Here is a 17,773-nt window from a genome sequence, read left to right on the forward strand (position 1 = left end):
ATAGCCAAAGTAGTCTTGAAAAAAGAACAGAGCTAGAGTCATTGTACTTAATGATTTCAAGCTATTACAAAGCTATAATAATCAAAACTGTATGATATTGGCGTAGAAACAGATGTATATGGGTCAATGGAACAGAATAGAGACCCCAGAAATAAACCCACACATACAAGGTTCCCTTTCAACAAAGAATATACAACGGTGAAAGGACAAACAAGAGGGACAGCTTCAAACCAAAAAGCTTCCATACAGCAAAGGAAACAGTCAACAAAATGAAGAGGCAACCTATGGAATGGAAGAGAATATTTGAAAATCATCTGTTGGATTATGGGTTAACATCTGAAATATATGAAGGACTCATACAATTCAAAAGCAAAAAAATCCAAACAATCAGATTTTTAAGTGGGCAGAGGATTTGAACAGACATTTTACCAAAGAAGACATACAGACCAGCCAACAGGTACATGGAAAGATACTCAACATCACTCATCATCAGGGAGATGCAAATCAAAACCACAATGAGAGAGCACCTCACACTTTTAGAATGGCTATTATCAGAAAGACAAGAAATAACAAATATTGACAAGGGTGTAGAGAAAAGGGAATCATTGTGCACTGTTGGTGGGAATATAAGTTGGTGCAGCCACCATGGAAAACAGTATGAAGATTCCACAAGAAGTTTAGATTTCTTGCAGCTTTTCAACTCACCTGGAACCCAAAGGGATTTTGGATCACTGTTCAAGATGGTCCTGACAGCCTGATCCTGGGTCCTGTCACTGTGGACAGGCCTTTAGAAACAGTGAAGCCCCAGCGAGGAAAGGAGCCCAGCTAGGCCCAGACCCCAGACTCTGCAGGTGCATCCAAATCCCAGCTCCTGTGCCTGCCCCTCTGGGACGTCCCTTTCCCCCCAACCCCCACCCCTGGTCCCCATCCCCTCCTAGCAGGGATATGCTGGGCAAGTCCTGGGGCCCCGGCCCCATCCTTCCCACCAGTCACTGACTGAGATCAGGGTCATCATGTGTACGAGCAACCCCCGCCTTCCACCCAGGCTCTGGTGTCTGGCCACTGCCTGGGCCTCCACAAATCCCATGCCTGGACCCCTCTGCGACCGTGGTCCTGTGGACACACACCTCGCCACCTTCGTGGTTAGACCATTGTGCTACACCCTGCAGTATGCAGAGCTGTGCGGGGAAGGAGGGGTAGGAGAGAGGACGGCAGAGACAACACCGCCTCCCTATTCTCATCCCTCTCATAATGACGACGTTTCCTCAATCCCAGTCCCTCCTCATGGCTGAATTGCTGGCTTGGGCACCACAGGGAAATAGGACCAACAACAGAATGAAGATATGAATCGCGTCACAAGGTTAGAGAGAACCCAGCCCCTGGTGAGTGGAAGTAGGTCAGTGGGGGAGCTCTGTGTGGCTGTTCTGGAACACAGCACTGCTCTCCCACGTGACCCTCAGCATCAGTGAGCGGGGATCATCTTTCCAGCAGGTAACACAAGTGGCCACAGAAACCTTAACCACCTTTTCTCAGTACTTGTGGTAAATTAGAAAGTTACCTGGCATATACTCATAAAGTTGTCTTAAACTCCATTATTGTGAACTGACTGCTGCATCTCTGGCCACTGGGAGCAATTAAACATTTTCAGAGAATGTGGACGGTTGTGCATTTGAACAGGTCTGTGACCACAGATCCCCCCAGTGCAGAGTGAGCAATGGGACTGGCTTGTCGTAGGTCTGGGCTCTCCCCGCCCCTCTGCTGGCTTCTGGAGAGCTCGCAACACATTTTGGAATAGAGCTCCTGCTGAGGGTCTCTGAGGCCTGCTCCCCCCAACTGCACGTAGCTGCTGCTTCTCTGTCCTCTAACAAACAGGGCCACTTACCCCTGGTGCCTGGCACGGTGAGGGCAGAGGGATGACCCTCAGAGCAGGGGGATTTGCTGAACAGCCAGCACTGCCCCTGCTGGTGTGACCACTGACCCTCCAGAATGGCAGTTTCAGGTCCCAGAAAACACAGGACATGTGAGCACACAAACACACGGGTACTCTCAACACGGGATTTCACCATCAGGCACTTTATTTTTGGACTGTCACCGAAGGCCACTTTGGGTTGCAGGCATATCGTGGAGTGTCAGGGAAGTGGGTCTGCAGGAGACAGAGGGGTGCATGCAGCCCCACTGCTTCCTTACGGGGAGCAAAACCGGCCACAGAACAGAAGCCCGCTAGTTTTGCTGTGCTGGATGAAGAAGAGGAAAGGGTGGTCAGCACAGAACCTGGGAGTGATTCTGATGCAGCGCATCAACATGATGGCAGCTGTGGCGGCTGCCGCCTCTGTGCCCTCCTCGTTGACCTCCACAAAGGACTTGTGCACAACCTTGGACAGGTGCAGGTCTCTCCGGGACGACATCCCGGAGAAGTCTGCGCTGGCTTCCTCGAAGGCGTCAGTCATGCCCAGAGTGCGAAGGACACCCTCCATGTCGTAATTCTCCTCCAGCTTAAATCTGGGGAGGAACACCTCCACCTCCTCCTCGTCCATCATGTCCGGCCTCGTCCACTCTATGAATTTCTCATACGTAAGTTCTTTTTCCACCTAGAAGAGGAGAGGGGAAGATTTTAGGATCCAGGACAGTGCGGCCCCGCAGGGCCATCTGCTGTGATGTGCACACTATGCTGGGTGATAGGAGAGGGCAGTGAGGGGGGGCCGCCAGCTTCAGACAGAGCTTGCTGGGAAGTGGGGAGCCTGCTGGGCAGAGGTTCACACGTGGTCCCCTTGCCCCACAGCGCAGTTGCCACCAAGTTACCGTTTCCAAATCCGTGTTTTCATTTGGTAGCATGATGATCATATTCAGCTCTTTACCAACATAGGGAAGCACCAGAATTTGGGTGAATATTTCCCCTACGTAGGTCATTTTGAATGTAGATTTCTTAAACATCATCTGCACAGGCTTCTCCACGTTCTGTGAAGGAAATGGGTGAACATCAAGTTGAACAAGACCCAGTGGACACCTTTGATGACTCATCGGAGCTGGCCACTCTGGACCCCCAGAGGTGTTTTCTTGGCTTCCAGACACCACACCAGTCCCCTCCTCTGCCAGCTCATCTTCACCACTTCAGCCTCCAAGCTCTAGGGGACCCAGGGCTCAGGCTTTTTGCTGCTCTTCTCTTGGAGATTTCATTCAGTCTTGTGACTTTAAATAGTTTCCAAATTTATCTTTCTGGCTGGGATCTCTCCCCTGTACTCCAGATGCATGAATTTCAGTGCCTACATGACACCTGCATTTGGACATAAACCCCCAAGGTCACCTCTCATACTGGCCCCTAGCATTCCCCTCCACGTCTACTCCATCTATAATTTTCCCCATCTCAGCTGATGGTTACGCCACTCACAGCAGGGTCAAAAAGCCTCCTTCACACCCCACATCTGACTCACTAGAAACCATATTGTCTCTATTTTTGAAGTAAAACAAAAATCAGACCTGTGCTTCCCCCTTCACTGCCATCAGCCCAGCCCAGGTCATCATGACTCCTAAGCAACCTCCCTGCTCCTGCATTTTCACAGGGGTCAGAGGGATCCGGGGAATCAGCGCTACAGTGAGGAGAGCAGGGTTCTGTGATAGCTTAGAAGATGGGTACCGAAACCAGGATGGGGGACTGCTGGAGAGAGAGGAGCACACAGGTGTTGACGGAATGAGGATGGAGAAACAGGTAGGACCTGGGTCCACCAAGAGCTTCACGTGCCAAAGTTGGGAGTTTGAACTTGATCTCAAAAGTTCTGGGAAGCCAAGGACCCTCAGCCTGAGAGCTGTGCCAGGGGACTGGCCATACAGACAATGCCCAGCAGCCGAAGAGGGCTTATGCAGCCACCTCCGATGACACTGAGGAGGAGGGGCAGGAAGAGAGGGAGGCCCCGGGCTGGCTGGGGAGTACGGATGCTGGGCTGCCTGAAGCCACCTGAAGCAGTCACTTGAGGTAGGGAGTCTTGCACGTTTGTTAAACCAGTGTGAACACAGAAACTGTTTCCGAGAACCTCCTCTGTTACTGCAAAACATTCACCTTGCTGACTTTAAACGGCCTCTCCTGGGTGTGCTCTTTGTCAAACTGATTATCCCAGTTTCCTTTGAAGTAGATGGCATTCACAAGAACAAGCTTAGTCATGGGGTCAACTGAATTTGGAGACAGCAAGTCTGTAATTTTCCCTGAAAAGGAGAATTAAAGAACCAGTTAGCTAAAAGGGTTTCCTGATGGATGTGTTTGGGACAGTGCTCTTGGGCCATCTCCGTGAGCTGTCAGGTGCCCAGAGGAAGGCGCTCACTGTCCCTCAAACATAACCATGTACAGGGAGACTGGTCCTTAAAGGCAGCAACAAAAACTTTAAATGCTCTGGTCAGAAAAATACCATCAGTTGAATAAAACACATAAAATGAACAAAGTAATAAGAGTAGGATAACTCACAGCAAGAGAGAAAAGAATGTTTGGTGTTTACCACGTAGGGGGATTATCCCGAAGGAGAGAGACTGTAGCGAGTGTGAACACTTAAGTTAACCATAGGTGGATGAGAGCTTAACCAGGTGTCCTGCAGTGATGCTTGGCGCCCACAGAGCACCAGCAGTGCCAACAGGCAGGCAGCTGAGACCTGTATGCAAATTTTTCTTTGCCCTTTTTATGAAAAGAAAGACTATAGTAATGTAAGAACAGCAGCAGTTAAAACATGGGCTGTCCCGGAAGAGATGCACCAGTATTGATGTGGACAGGGAAAAGGCAGAGGAAGTAACCACACGCTGACAGCTCTTCAGAAGTGGACTTCAAAAGTTTACAGTTATTTAGAGAAAAAAAAAATTTCCATGTTTACATTTGATGGTCTTGTGAAGGAACTGGTGATAAGACTAAAATAGTATGAAAACAGAAATAACGACATATTCTCACCTTCTGTCTTCTGGGCTACCCAGGTGTTTATGTGTGTTCTGGACTCCTCTGTAGCATTGCTGAAGTCCAGCTCCTCCATCTCCGCCTGGTAGAATTTGCGGCAGGAATCTTTGAAAGACTAGGAGAGACAGAGCAACATAATCACGTGGCTACAAAGATAATCAACAGTTTACTTGCACATAGTGCCAAATCAGAACATCAATAATTTTATGATTTACATGTGTAACATACAAATCAATACAAAGAATAAACCAAAAATCCAATTTCTCAGTTTTCAGCTACTTTTCTTCTTAGCTTATAAACTAACTAAAACTGTAGTCTGGAAATCAAATAAACGCTGTGAACTGCTCGACCCTTCGCAGGAGCCCCTACACTGCACCGGCTGACCCAGAGGCATCGTGTCATCTAACCTGGCACGGTTCACGCTTTGTCAGTTCACTGCTTGGCTTGTGAATCAGTGCTTCTGAGAAGACGGTCTGGAAGCAAACTGGGCACCCATGTATTGCTAACTCGTCACACCCTTGGGTGATTTCCACAACTTTTAAACACATTTGAAACAACTGCTATTTAAATTATCCTTTAATAAGCAATGACTAATCAAATTAAAGGAATACCTAATTATATGCAGCAATTGGTATTGGATTCTTGGAATACTAAATCACTATGGAACGACTGACAAATATTTCTAATCTCCTTGTTTTACAGTCCAATATCAAAATAACATCTTAAATATCAATGCTTTTCCTAAAATACCCACCAAAAAAAATTAAGGAAAATAAGCCAATTATTTGTGTTTATTATTAGTTTTGTTTTTCTGTATATCAAGGGCTTTATTAAAAGATGACAATAACCTAGGATGTTGCTAAGACTGATAAAAATAAGTAAACCAACTTGTAAAAGAAAAACAAAAAAATAACTGGTGTACAAATCTTACCAATATTAAACCTCATCTTGACTACATTCACTTTACACCATTTGTTTTCAGTCAATTTAGATTCTGAGACAAGTGTGAAAAATAATGAAAAAAAGTAATAAGATTGACCCAAATGTACAAAAAACTCATAAATTAAAAAGACATCGATCGAGCCCAGATGAAAAATTGCACAAAAATATATAAATAGGCAATTCTCAGAAAAGATGCAACAGTTCAACAAACAAAAAAAGTTGTTCAGTCTCATGAATGATCAAAATTGTTAAAAGTTCACCACATGCAACACTGGCCATGGTGGGCTGGAATGCACATTCTGCTAATACCCCTGAAGAGAATGTAAAGGGCTGCAGCATTTTGGGTGGGAGTTTGGCAATATTCACTAAAACTTGAAAGCTTCACTCCCTTCCTCTCTTCTACAAATCCATCTGGGACTCACACATACACAGGCACATTCAATGGCAGCATGGTCCAGGTTGGATATGAGCTCTGCCCATCGAGGGGCTGGCTGGCTGGTCACAGAACATCCACACCTGAGAACATCAACCCCAGTGAAAAAGGATGAGGCCAACCCTCACAGACTGAGGTGCAGCGAATCTCAGACTCAGCATCAGGTGAGCAGAAACAAACTACAGAACGCTAAGTATGGGGGGAGGACGTTATGTCGGGAGAACCCTGCATTCCTGTGTGTGCAGGGGGAGACACGTCAAATCTGTCACATCTGCAAAAGCCGTTACAGTGGGGGGGGGGGCTGGGGTGTGGAAAGGAGTTTGGGAGGACTCTTGCTTTGTCTGCTTTATTTGCATCCTTATATATTAAGAATAAACTCAGATTGAGTAATTTTTGAAAAATAAAAAATCATGAAAGCACTGTAAATAAATAGAACCAGCGTAATTAGACAAAAACTTTAAAAAATTCTGCATTGGAAAATACAATCAAAATATTTACATGTGTAAAAAGTGAACAAGTCTCACAATGCACAAAAAACTATCAATATGTGAAAAACAGTGATCAGAAATACTCATTTGATCACTTTTGCATTTTGGCCAGCTCATCGCGAACTGTGCTGTGCTCCATGTTAGTTCTTTTATAGTTTCTGTATTTAAGCATCAGAAACACCTGGACAACATTATTATAAGGCTCCTTTTACAGGGGATGAACCTGAAACAGTTACAGGAATTGCATGAGGTTAGGGAGTGGAGCCCAGGGTGCACCCCACCTGTGTGAGCTTGGCTCACAAGCTCTCTGCTATACCACAAGGCCCCTCTGTCCCCACGGCCTTGTTCTCAGCTTTCTTAGTTAAAACAGCACGTGTGACTTACTGAGAGGAAATCATAAGACTTTTCTCCGAAGAGCCTGTTGGCGGTTCTGAGCAAGTACTGAGTGCCGGTTCTGTTAACTTCGGTGAGAAGGTTCTGGAAACCCTGGTGGACATCTCCACCTCCACCACTGCTTTTGCTTAGAGAAAGTGCCTGAAATCAAAAACAGATGAAAACGCACAACCTCAGTATGCCTTGACTTCAGGAAATGGACACCACACCAGACTCAGCCTAAAAGGTCCTTCACTGCAGCTTAAAAGAAGATTCACCCAATTAAAGACAAAACGTCTGTCGGAAGCCACCCAGCCACCCTCCCTGTAACATCTCCCATTGGAAGCCAGAGCAGCACTGGCAGGAGCAGAAATGACCCTTTGCAAACCCAGTTCCGTGTGCCCACTCCTTGTGGTCTGTCTACAGACAAGGCATACCGTCTCTGCAAACTCAGGCTTTGTCCTTGGATCTGGGCTGGCCCTGGGATGTGCTCTGACCAAGGGAACACAGGAGAAATGACACTGTTCCAGGCCCGGGCCTGAAAAGACCTAGCAGCTCCAGGTTTGCTGTCTTGTCCCCCAGCCCTCATGGTGTAAGGTGTCCAGGCCATCCTGCTGGGGGGTTGGGGGACACCCCTGGAGAGCTGGCAGCACATGAGGAGAGGTCCTTGTGGGAGGACGGAGCCCCAGCCCCCACCAGGGCCCTTCCCCATAGTCCGAGAAACCATCAGCATTGTCATTTCCAGCTACTGAACTGTGGGGCCGTTTGTTTTGCAGCCACGGAAGATCCAGGCGTGGTTCTGCCCTAACATGACGCTAAAATATGGACGCTGGCTCTGGACCCGGCAGCTGCTGAGGCTGGAAGGACAGTGAAGAAGCCGTTGCTGGCAGCTGGAGGAAGGGGGCTTGCGCAGAAGAACTGGAGGGGCGCCACCTGCCACGGCGGAAAGGCTGGACCTCCTCCCCCTGGGAACTCGTGTATCCAGCCAAGGAGGCGCCCAGAAAGGACGTGGTGTCTTCAGCCACCCCGGAGAGTGTGGGAAGAGAAAGATGAGCTGAAGTGGGACCTGTTTTGTTTTCCAGCAGAATTTAAAGGAAATACTTCCAACCCAGGACTGGCTGGGTAGAAAATGAAAATGTTTCTCACTCCCAGCCTCTCCAGCTGGCCAGTGACTCTGAAAGTAAGTGACAGCCTCAGAGCAGAGGTCAAGCCCAAGGCACAGGCCTTGGGGCAGGATTAGGATCCACTTTGTTAGACCCTGGAGATTAAGGCCGTGCCCGCAGACCCTCTTGGCCACACAAGCGCCGAGCGTCTTCAGGACACTGTTCCCCAGCCCAACAGAGCCCTGCCTCCAGCAGGCTTGTGCATGTGCTTGTCCAAAGAAGCAGAATTTCAGTTGATAAATAGAACCCCACGTGGTTTAGAAGAAGCAACCTGGACCTTGGACACCCAGCATCCAGGCCTGTGAGGAAGTAAACTGCTGCTGTTTGGGTTACTCGGTCTGACTTTGTCAGACCAGCACTAAGAACCCTCCACCACCGCTGGGAGACCCCTCCCTGTCTCGCTGCCTGTGTTGGGGGTTGGGCAGCAGATATTGTCTCTGGTTCACAAAGCTCTGCACCCAGGAGCCTCAATAGCCCTGCTCTTCTAGATGTGGAGCCTGGGCCGGCCCCAGGAAGGGAGGCCCTGGGGCCTTGGGAGGGGTGAGCGGGCCTCGCCTGAATCCTCAGGGGCCAGAGGGCAGGCTACAGCCACCATCCTGGCCCTGTGAGCCAGGCCTTCACACCCCTGCGGCCCCTCTCGGGCTGGCTCTGGGCTTGGCCGAGGAACTAGCCTTGGCCAGCGGGGCCTTAGTAAGTATGACAGAGAACAGAACAGAGGCTGGATGAGCACTTGCACATTCGAGCTTGTCCTCCTGGAAGCCAGGTACTGAGCTGTCAGGAAGCCCAGGCCCCACTGCCAAAGAGATACCATGTGGTGGGCCCTGGGGAAGCTGTCTGTCAAGAGCAAGCTCTTTGGGATTTGAAACCAGCTCAGCTGACAAATTGACAGCATTTACTGTTATCCAGAACTGGCTTCAGGCACGTACCTGGGACATCTGGGCCGCCGTGTTTCCCTCTGCCCCCATGAAGACCATGGCCAGGGCAGAGGAGAGGCTTATGGGCGAGAAAAACACATTTTTCAAGTTGTCTTCACCCAGCTTTTTCAAAAGGGTCAAGGCAAAGGTGCCATTTGCTTCTGACAGAGCATCCATGATGGCGAGTCTGAAATGATGGGTTTAAAATCAGTGTCGTGTAAAGTTAGGCTACATGTCGACCTCATCTCACTCAGCTATTAAGAGTTACCATGGATGCTTTGCTTCAATGAGCAAATAGGTACACACACAAAACTCATTTTTGGTGGGGGGGGGGAAGCCTCTGAATTATTTTGTGGGTTTCTAATATTAAGTAAACAAAACTGAATAGTCATGTTGGGGACAGGGAGATCAAGATGGCCAGTCCACTGGGAGAGGCCGTGGCCCCACGGGCCTCAGTGAACTGAGGAAGGACAGAAGTGTAGGCCCTGTGCACATTGGGTCTCCTGCAAGGTCACCACATGTCCCCTCCCCGCCCATCTGCGCTTCTGTTTGACCATCCACACAATTTTCCCCTCAAATGTTGAAGGAGTATCAACTCAAATGGAAATGCCAACCTAAGAGAGGCCATTAATAAAGCACTCTGTCTCTGGTAACTTGGAAAGCATCTGCTGCAGGCTCTAACCTTCCTGTCGCTGACCTTGAAAGGCACACCTGCCCGCCTCTCCCAGCAGGAAAGCAGTAGACTGGGCAGCCCACAGTATCCAAAGGGATTGTGGAGAAATCAGTGCAGTTGTGTTTATTTGTATCAAAGGAATTACAGCTGACAGATGAGTAGTCCTTCACTGGAGAACAGCTTTGGTCTTAAATCCTGCGCTGGGAAGCAGCAGGAGACTCAGGAAGAGTTGGGAGGCCAGGGGACAGTCCCAGCTCAGGGACCCCGAGTCAGTCACTCGATTTCTGCTCCCTGCGTGAGGACGGGGATGTGCCAGATAATCTGTGCTCCGGGCGGGTTGCAAGGAAGGCCAGCCCAAAATACACCACTTTAGCATACTGAGCATTGTGAATTAAAGTTACTTGAGAAATAGCTGGTGTAAGGACACTCTAACCCTCCTTTGTCCCTCTGAAAGTGGAGAAGAAATCTCCACGTGAAGATGCCCTCCCTGTACCAGGAGTAGAGAGACAGCTTCATGGCCAGAGACGGAAATTCAAGGCCGAAGAGGCTGTATAAACAAACCCCGTTACTTCTTCATTGACCTGTTACCCCAAGCAAAACCCACAGCCAGTTGTTTCTTTATCTAAAAGATACAAAAGCTGCCAACTTTGGTCGCTTCTTGGCGCCTCATGTCTGTGGGGTTCCCGCACGCACGAAATTAAATGTGATTGTGTCTCTCCTGTGGGTCTGCCTTACGTCAGTTTAATTATTAGACCAGCCAGAGAGAACCTAGGATGGAAGAAACATCTCCCTCCCCTGCATTCTCTTCTATCTTTAATATCCAGTAACTGTCAGCGTTCACGCAGAGAAAAACAAAAATTCAGCCGTCTTCAAAGGCACAGTGAGGCTGGTAACGGCATCTTTTCCTCAACTTGTCTGACAATGACATCTGATGGCTGTAGAGGGAACAGTCATGTCTGCGCCACGTGAAATCACTAAGCAAAAAGGAAGCCAGCAACCAGTGCTGCCCTAGGGTTGATCCAGGATGTTCAGGACAATCTCCTGGTAGAAAATGTGTTAATCACGAGAGAAGTGAATAGCCCACTCGGTAGAAGTCCTGGAATCAAATGGGAAACGATGCTTCTGACACGTCCCTCGTCTGTGTCTTTGAGGGCAGGACATTCGAGGCAGCTCTCTTGTTCCCCAGACGGGAGCGTGGTGCGGCCCCTGCCCCCCGGGGCCGGTGTGAACTGTTCCACTGCTTCAGGCCAAGGCAGACACAACTTGTGAAACACAGTGAGAAGGAAAGTTACCAGAAATAACAAAATAAGCATAATTAGCAAGCTATGTGGTGTTCCTGCAGAGCAGCCAGGATTGATGACATACTCCTAAAACTGAGAAGAGAATGGAATAAAATGGGCTCCAAAAAGAGTTGATTTAAAAAAAAAAAAAAACTGACTTCAGCAGAAATCTGTGCAGGGCTACAAGCAGCAGAGTGAGGGCTGGAAGCCCGGCCTGTGGCTCTGGGATCCACCTCTTAATCCCTGCGACACACGGCAACCCCTCCACACACAGGTGGGTGGAGAGCAAATGAAAGACGTCTTTTTAAAACAAGAACTTTCAAAAGTTCAAAAACCATTAATTTCCAATACTGACAAAGTAAGATAAGTATTCCTTCTTGTACTATGCAAATGATGCTATAAATTGATACTCTAAATATTTCCATTGTAGTTCAGAATAATGTAAAAAATAAAAATAAAGGAAAAGAAAATGCTGTGAAAAGTCATACTGTTTGAGCCAAAAATTCCACTTCTAGGAATTTCGTTAGAGGTAGAACTCACGGGTACTGATAGAAATATTATGCACAAAACCAACTATTAAGTTGCTTCAGAAAAAGGTTTTAAAATACCCGAAAGAGGCCACATTTATGTCACATTCATGATGGAATATTAAATGGAGGTAAAAAAATTATAAAAAGTCATCCTAATGTCACAGGAATATACAAAATTAAGTGAAAAAAGATGTCAAGCTATAAATACAGTTTTAAAATCGTATCTATGTGAGTTAGGAGGAAAAGCACACGAGAGCATAATTTACACAGAATGGAAGGAAATGTGTACACCAGATGTTTCTGGGTTGTGGGCAACTTTTATGTTTTTTATGTTTTTCTGCATTTTCACATTTTTTTACAGCATGCCTGTATTATTTGGGGGGTCGTTCTTTTTATGAAATTAATACACATGCACTTAGTTTAAAAGACAGATGTTGCTGGAAGAGGTGTCTCAGAACCACAGGGCCTCCTCCACTGCTGTCCTGGCCTCCAGCCACCGTTTGCTCTGTGGTAACAAGGAGTGTTCAGAGCTGAGCCGGGCACTGTACCTACGAGGTACCTTTCCTTCACATAACACTGCTTTTCTGTATGTAAATACTACCTCTCCCACTGCTCCCCAGTTCTTTAGTTTTCTATGTACCCATGGCAAGTTTCCCCCAAATGTCACGTCAGTCAAGCCCTTTCAGTAATTTTCAGATATAAGGAATCACCCACCAGCTCCCTCTTCCCCTCCCACATACTGTGGCCCTGCTGGTGAGCACAGAGATTTTCATTCTCAAAGGAATTTTTTCATAGACAGGGAATAACAATCCTTGCTAAATAACGTGCTCTCGTCAGTGGTCAATTCGCTGTTTGTCAGTCTGAAAAAAATAGTTTTTCCTCAAAGCAGCAAATAAGTTCTTTTTGCTTAAATATTTAAGCATTGGTTACGTATTTTAATATATCAGATTTTTTAATGCTCTAAACACTTTTTTTAAAGCAAACTTAGAAATTTCACAACCAAACATCAGTAAACATGTAAACTCCTGTAAACCTAATAAATCAAGATTTACAAATCTAGTAAACTAGTATCACCTAAGACTATCAAATATGTTTAGAAATACACAGAGCAGTATAATGGTTACAAAACTTATTTCTACACCTGTACTTAAGTCCAGCACAAAAGTATTAACACCGTGGGTCTAATTTTTTTTTAATCTTTTTATATCTCCTAAAGTGACAATAATGCTTATTTTAATGGCTCCCTGGGGTTAAATTAACCTTAAGGGGCCATCTCCTCCCCACGCAGGCTGCCTGGTTCCTGTCATCCCAGCTGCTCCACCTGCGCTCACTGTCGGCCAAGCACATTCTTGGAGGCAGGGAGGTCGGAACTTCAGTTCCCCCTTCGCTGGGATTTTACAAGGCCTCAGCCAAACACCAAATTTCAGTTTCTTGTAAGTCAGTGTCCTTCCTTAAAATGAAGTATTTGAGTTTTCCTCTGACTGGGTTGTATAGCCCAGAGTCCTGTCATATTACGTGGCTCTAAGCCTTTTAGTTTAATCTTTAGGCCTTTAGGTCGGTCTGTGTAACCACCGTGCTTGTTGGCTCAGAGCCTGGAATAAGCTGGAATAAATTTTCACGCAGCAGTCACAGATGGGTCCTCGGACAGCATGTCCTGAAACGTGACTGAAGTTCTCTTGTGCCTTTTTAAAGCTCATCTTGTTTGCCTCATCTGAACTTCTTAATGGTCATGACTTTTTACAAATAAGATATTTCAATTAGCTGATGGTCCTTTTCTTATTGGTGCCAAATCGTCATAACTTGGCTAGTGGGGTCCTTTTTAAATTATTTTGTCTTAAGATGTTGATCTCAAACATCCTCCCTTTACAGCAACAACAAGGTCTTGTAAATCCATCTTGAATTTTTTTTTTCTGAGTCCAAAGACACCAAGCGTCAGTCCCTTTCTTTTAATAGAGAAGAGTTACAAAGCACAAAACTGAGTCCTCAAGGAGCGTGCGAGTCTTGGCACCGTTGTGGCAAAGGTAGACAGGTGTTTCCTTCCGGATCCCTGATCCACCGCCCGTGAAGTTTTTATCTGCCCGACTTTCCTCAAACACAGCTGCACTTAGAGGATCCATCTGGGCTGCAGCTGTCCTGCCCCCTTTCCTGTACTTCTGTGTCTGGCCCACGTTTGTCAGCCACGCTGTCCACGTGGGTCGGTCTGGACCTGCTGCTTTCCCCCACGAGATACCCCTTGGCCAGTACTGTCCTTTGTGTTGGGCCCCAGTGTCTTCCCGCTTCGTGGTTACTCCCCTCTTTGATGAAGCCAATCGTCCGATAGCTTTTTAAGACAGCACACATACGTTTCGTTTTCTTGCGTGTCTGAAAATGTCCTTATTCCACCCTTCCACATGACTGCCCGCTTAGCAGAGTCTGGAATGGCCGCACGTCATTCTACCTCTGAGTCTTTGAGGCACTGCTTCTTGCCCCTCAGCCTTTGGCTCTGCTGTTGGGAAGTCTGATGGCATTCTGACCCCAGATCCAGCCCTCCGCCCTTCCACCCTACTCTTTGGAAACTTATGAAATCTGATCCTTATCCCCGATATTCTGAATGTCACAGTCATGTGCCCTTCAGATGGGCCTGGTTTATTCATTTTGCTGTGTACCTGGTGGGGCCCTTTCAATCTAACAAATCAAGAAAATTTCCCTTCCTCTGGGAATTTTTAAGATACTTGTTCGTTTCCTCCAGACTGACTTCTCTTTTTCTGTGCCGCCTGTTCACACGTGTGGCTCACACAGAAACTGACACTGCCCGGCCCTCTGGGACGCACGGCTGTCTCACGTTCTTCCTTCACTTGCATTTTCCATCACAGTGACTTTTTGTTCCATTTTCTGGGACACATTAATGACTTTCTCCTCCAAACTTTACCAATTTTCTCCAATCTCAGCCATTGTATTTTTAGTTTCTGCAGACTGTGTTCTCTGCTGTTCCTTCCTTAGGTCCGTCTTCCACTCCAGTTCCCTGGGTAACACCAGTCAGTTTACTGCATCGTCTTCTGCTTCCTGCATTCTTTCTTTTCCTGGGGTCTTTTCTTCCTCGTGGTTGGTGCCTACTTTACTCCACAGGCACCCAGCCCCCTCCTCTGTCTGGTCACTTCCCTCCTCCCAAACCTCTGACATCTCTTGTCCACTGTTTGTCTCCTGTCTCGTTTCTCTGTACTTGTGTTTCCAGTGCTTCACAAGGCCCTTCACTGTCATTTTAGCAGAGTTTTATGAGAGGAGGAAGCGAAACACATGTGGTCACGAATCTACAAACTTTTTATGAGCAGAATAAAATGGTATTTTCATGTTTAAAAGTCATTTCTCCACCTATTCCCAGTTCCTCTGTTGTGAAATAAATGCCCAAGCATTGAGTACCACTTATTAAAATCCTTCGTTTGTCCTGAAACGTGAATTTGAAAATAACCTGCACTATTACATAATCATAAACTGACTTTCGTTACCACTTTGCAATAAAATGAAAATCCTCAATAATCAATCATAAGATTAAAGAGATCTTTATCCTAAAAAAGAAAGAAAAATAGACCCAAATTTAAACATTGATTCATTGCTCACTAAAATATTCCAGATATCAAAGAAAATTATAAACAACCTAGTGAGATTTTTTTTTCCTTAATTGAAGTATAGTTGATTTACAATATTATGTTAGTTTCTGGTGTGCAGCATGGTGATTCAGTTTTACATGTAGATATTCTTGTTCATTATAGGTTATTATAAGATATTGAATGTATTTCCCTTGCTGTACAGAAGAACTTTATTGTTTTATCTATTTTATATGTAAGTAGTTAGTATCTGCTAATCCCAAACTCCTGATTTATCCCTCCCTTCCCCTTTCCCTTTTGATAACCACAAGTTTGTTTTCTGTGTCCGTGTCTGTTTCTGCCTTGTAAATAAGTTAATTTGTATCATATTTTAGATTCCACATATAACTGATACCATGTATTGGTCTTTCTCTGACTTAGTATGATAATCTCTAGGTCCATGACATTGCTAAAATGGCATTATTTCATTCTTTTTTATGGCAGTGCGATTTCTATATTGAAGAATATCTCTTTTCCATTCAATGCTCATACCAGTGATAAGGACACACATTTCAGAGATCACATTGCAAACTAAACACCTAACAATGGCTTTCCAAGTTCCTACTTTTTAAGCTTCTATAGGTAACCCAAGCAAAAGCATCCTTCATACAAACACATGCACACACACATGCAAAATTCATTATATATTTAAAAATTATTTACTGCTTCAATGAAATTGTGCCTTTTGAAAATATATATAATCATGAACATAAAAACCAGTATCAAGGTTTTGTTAATGAAAAATACACACGTGTGTGTGCATGTGTGCATATACATAAAACAAGTCTAACAAATTATCTTTGGCACCATTTTTTCCCCTGTAGCACCATTGGTAACTTTCAGCAGTTAATGTGCATAATTGATTTCATTCAACTGATCAAGTCTTAGTTATTTTTTAAGGTGTCACTAATTATGCTTCTTGCCTTCTTGGATTAAGAATGTACTTGTTTCCTACATGAGTTAACTGTTAAAAGATTGGTTTAATGTAGACTTGGTCTGCTTTGTCAGATTCCATTCACTCTAATTTCACCTACTGGTTGGAGTTAATGGCAATGAGCTGAATTGTAATAAACTGCCTTGTATTCGAATTGGCATCATACAGTTAAATGCTTAGTTTACATGGCCAAGTATGACAAACTGTGACCTTTCCCTGGGGTGGCATAAACTGGGGACACAATTAGTCACGAGTGGTAGGGAATCCTGAGACCTGCCCCAGAATACTGACAACCTCAGCGCTTCCTGTTACACCCCGCAACGCAGGCAGTAGGACCCAGATCGATCCAAAGGTTACTCTACCCAGGCTGCCTCCCCACATCGGCCCTCCAACCACACCCGGGAGGAAACAGAACTGGGCTGAGAAGCAAAGGGGCCAACACTGACCCAGCTCCCCACAACCCGGAGCAGTCCTGTGGGCATGCGAATTAATTTTCCAGACTCTTCCCCCCAAACTGAGCTTTATGAGGGAAGAAAAGAGAAGAAAGTAACGTGTCAATTTCATCTAGTAGCAAACCCCAAGTATCATTAAACTCTCCACCACGTCCTCAGCCCCAAAGACACCAAACCGTGTTTTGCCTGCAGCGAGTTTAGCAAAACAAAAAACAAACAAACAAAAAACAGTCGTAACCAGATCTGGACGGTCCTCAGGGTTATCTTCGCTGGCCTGGAACGTTCCCAAGCTCAGGCCACACCCGCTGTGCCGTAAAGAGGGCTGGGCTGCAGGGTCCGCCAGGCACTGACCCGGCCTTCCCTCCGGCCTCCATTCCCAACGCCCGGCGCGCGCCCGCGGGGTCACCTGCGCGCGCGGGGCCCGGCGCAACACCCCGGGAGGCTGGGCGCCGGCCCCACGCGGGCGCGGGCGGGTCGGAGGGGCCTCCGCGTCCCGGGCGCCGGCCGCGCACACTCACCGCGTCGTCACGTCTGCCGCGGCCGCCGGAGCTGACAGGGGAGCCGACAGGGAAGCCGTGCCGGACGCGCGCACCCGCCCGCCGGCCGCCGCCGTCACCGCCGGCCGCTCTCCCCGCCTCCCCGCCCCGCGCGCAGGCCCGACCCCGCGGCCCCGGCGCCCCGACACGTACCCGAGCGCGCGGCCAGAGCAGGCTGGGCGGCGGCGGAGCAACGGCGGGGCCCCGGGGCCTCAAATACCGCGGCGGGGAGGCGGGCGGGCCCGGGCGGGGCGGGGAGGAGCAGTGCGTGCGCCCGGTGAGCCCCGCGCGCCGCCTCCTTTCCGGTCCTAGTGCGGTGACCGGCCCCACTGGGCCAACAGGGGCGTGGATGGGAGGAAGGCCTGGCCCTTCGGAGCCTCTCAGTGGGGTGAGCAGCATGTTACTGTGACTTTGGGGAGGCTGTGACTTAGGTCCAGAAAAGTGCCACCCCTGGCACCTGGCTTAAGTGGCACAGCGCAGAACAGACTTGTGAAATGCAGAGAGCCAGGCCG

At 47.3% G+C, this 17,773-nt stretch overlaps 1 protein-coding gene across 4 annotated transcripts; it reads right to left on the reverse strand.

Annotated features, from left to right (window-relative positions):
• Positions 1–2,054: 2,054 nt before the first annotated feature.
• SERPINB6 (serpin family B member 6) lies at positions 2,055–17,675 on the reverse strand. Of its 4 annotated transcripts, none has more exons than XM_031435285.2 (7): positions 17,415–17,496; positions 9,249–9,423; positions 7,172–7,321; positions 4,922–5,039; positions 4,052–4,194; positions 2,800–2,955; positions 2,055–2,588 (listed from the first exon to the last, which is right to left on the reverse strand). In XM_031435285.2, exons 2-7 carry the CDS (start codon positions 9,411–9,413, stop codon positions 2,184–2,186), a joined length of 1,137 nt encoding a protein of 378 aa, XP_031291145.1. In that variant the 5' UTR covers positions 9,414–9,423; positions 17,415–17,496; the 3' UTR covers positions 2,055–2,183. The 4 variants fall into 4 exon arrangements, with proteins under 4 accessions (XP_031291145.1, XP_064332200.1, XP_031291144.1 ...); XM_064476130.1 differs by lacking the exon at positions 17,415–17,496 and adding an exon at positions 17,244–17,373; XM_031435284.2 differs by lacking the exon at positions 17,415–17,496 and adding an exon at positions 16,964–17,100.
• Positions 17,676–17,773: the final 98 nt, after the last annotated feature.

Source organism: Camelus dromedarius, chromosome 19 (genome assembly GCF_036321535.1).
Source record: "Camelus dromedarius isolate mCamDro1 chromosome 19, mCamDro1.pat, whole genome shotgun sequence".
Lineage (NCBI taxonomy): Eukaryota > Metazoa > Chordata > Mammalia > Artiodactyla > Camelidae > Camelus > Camelus dromedarius.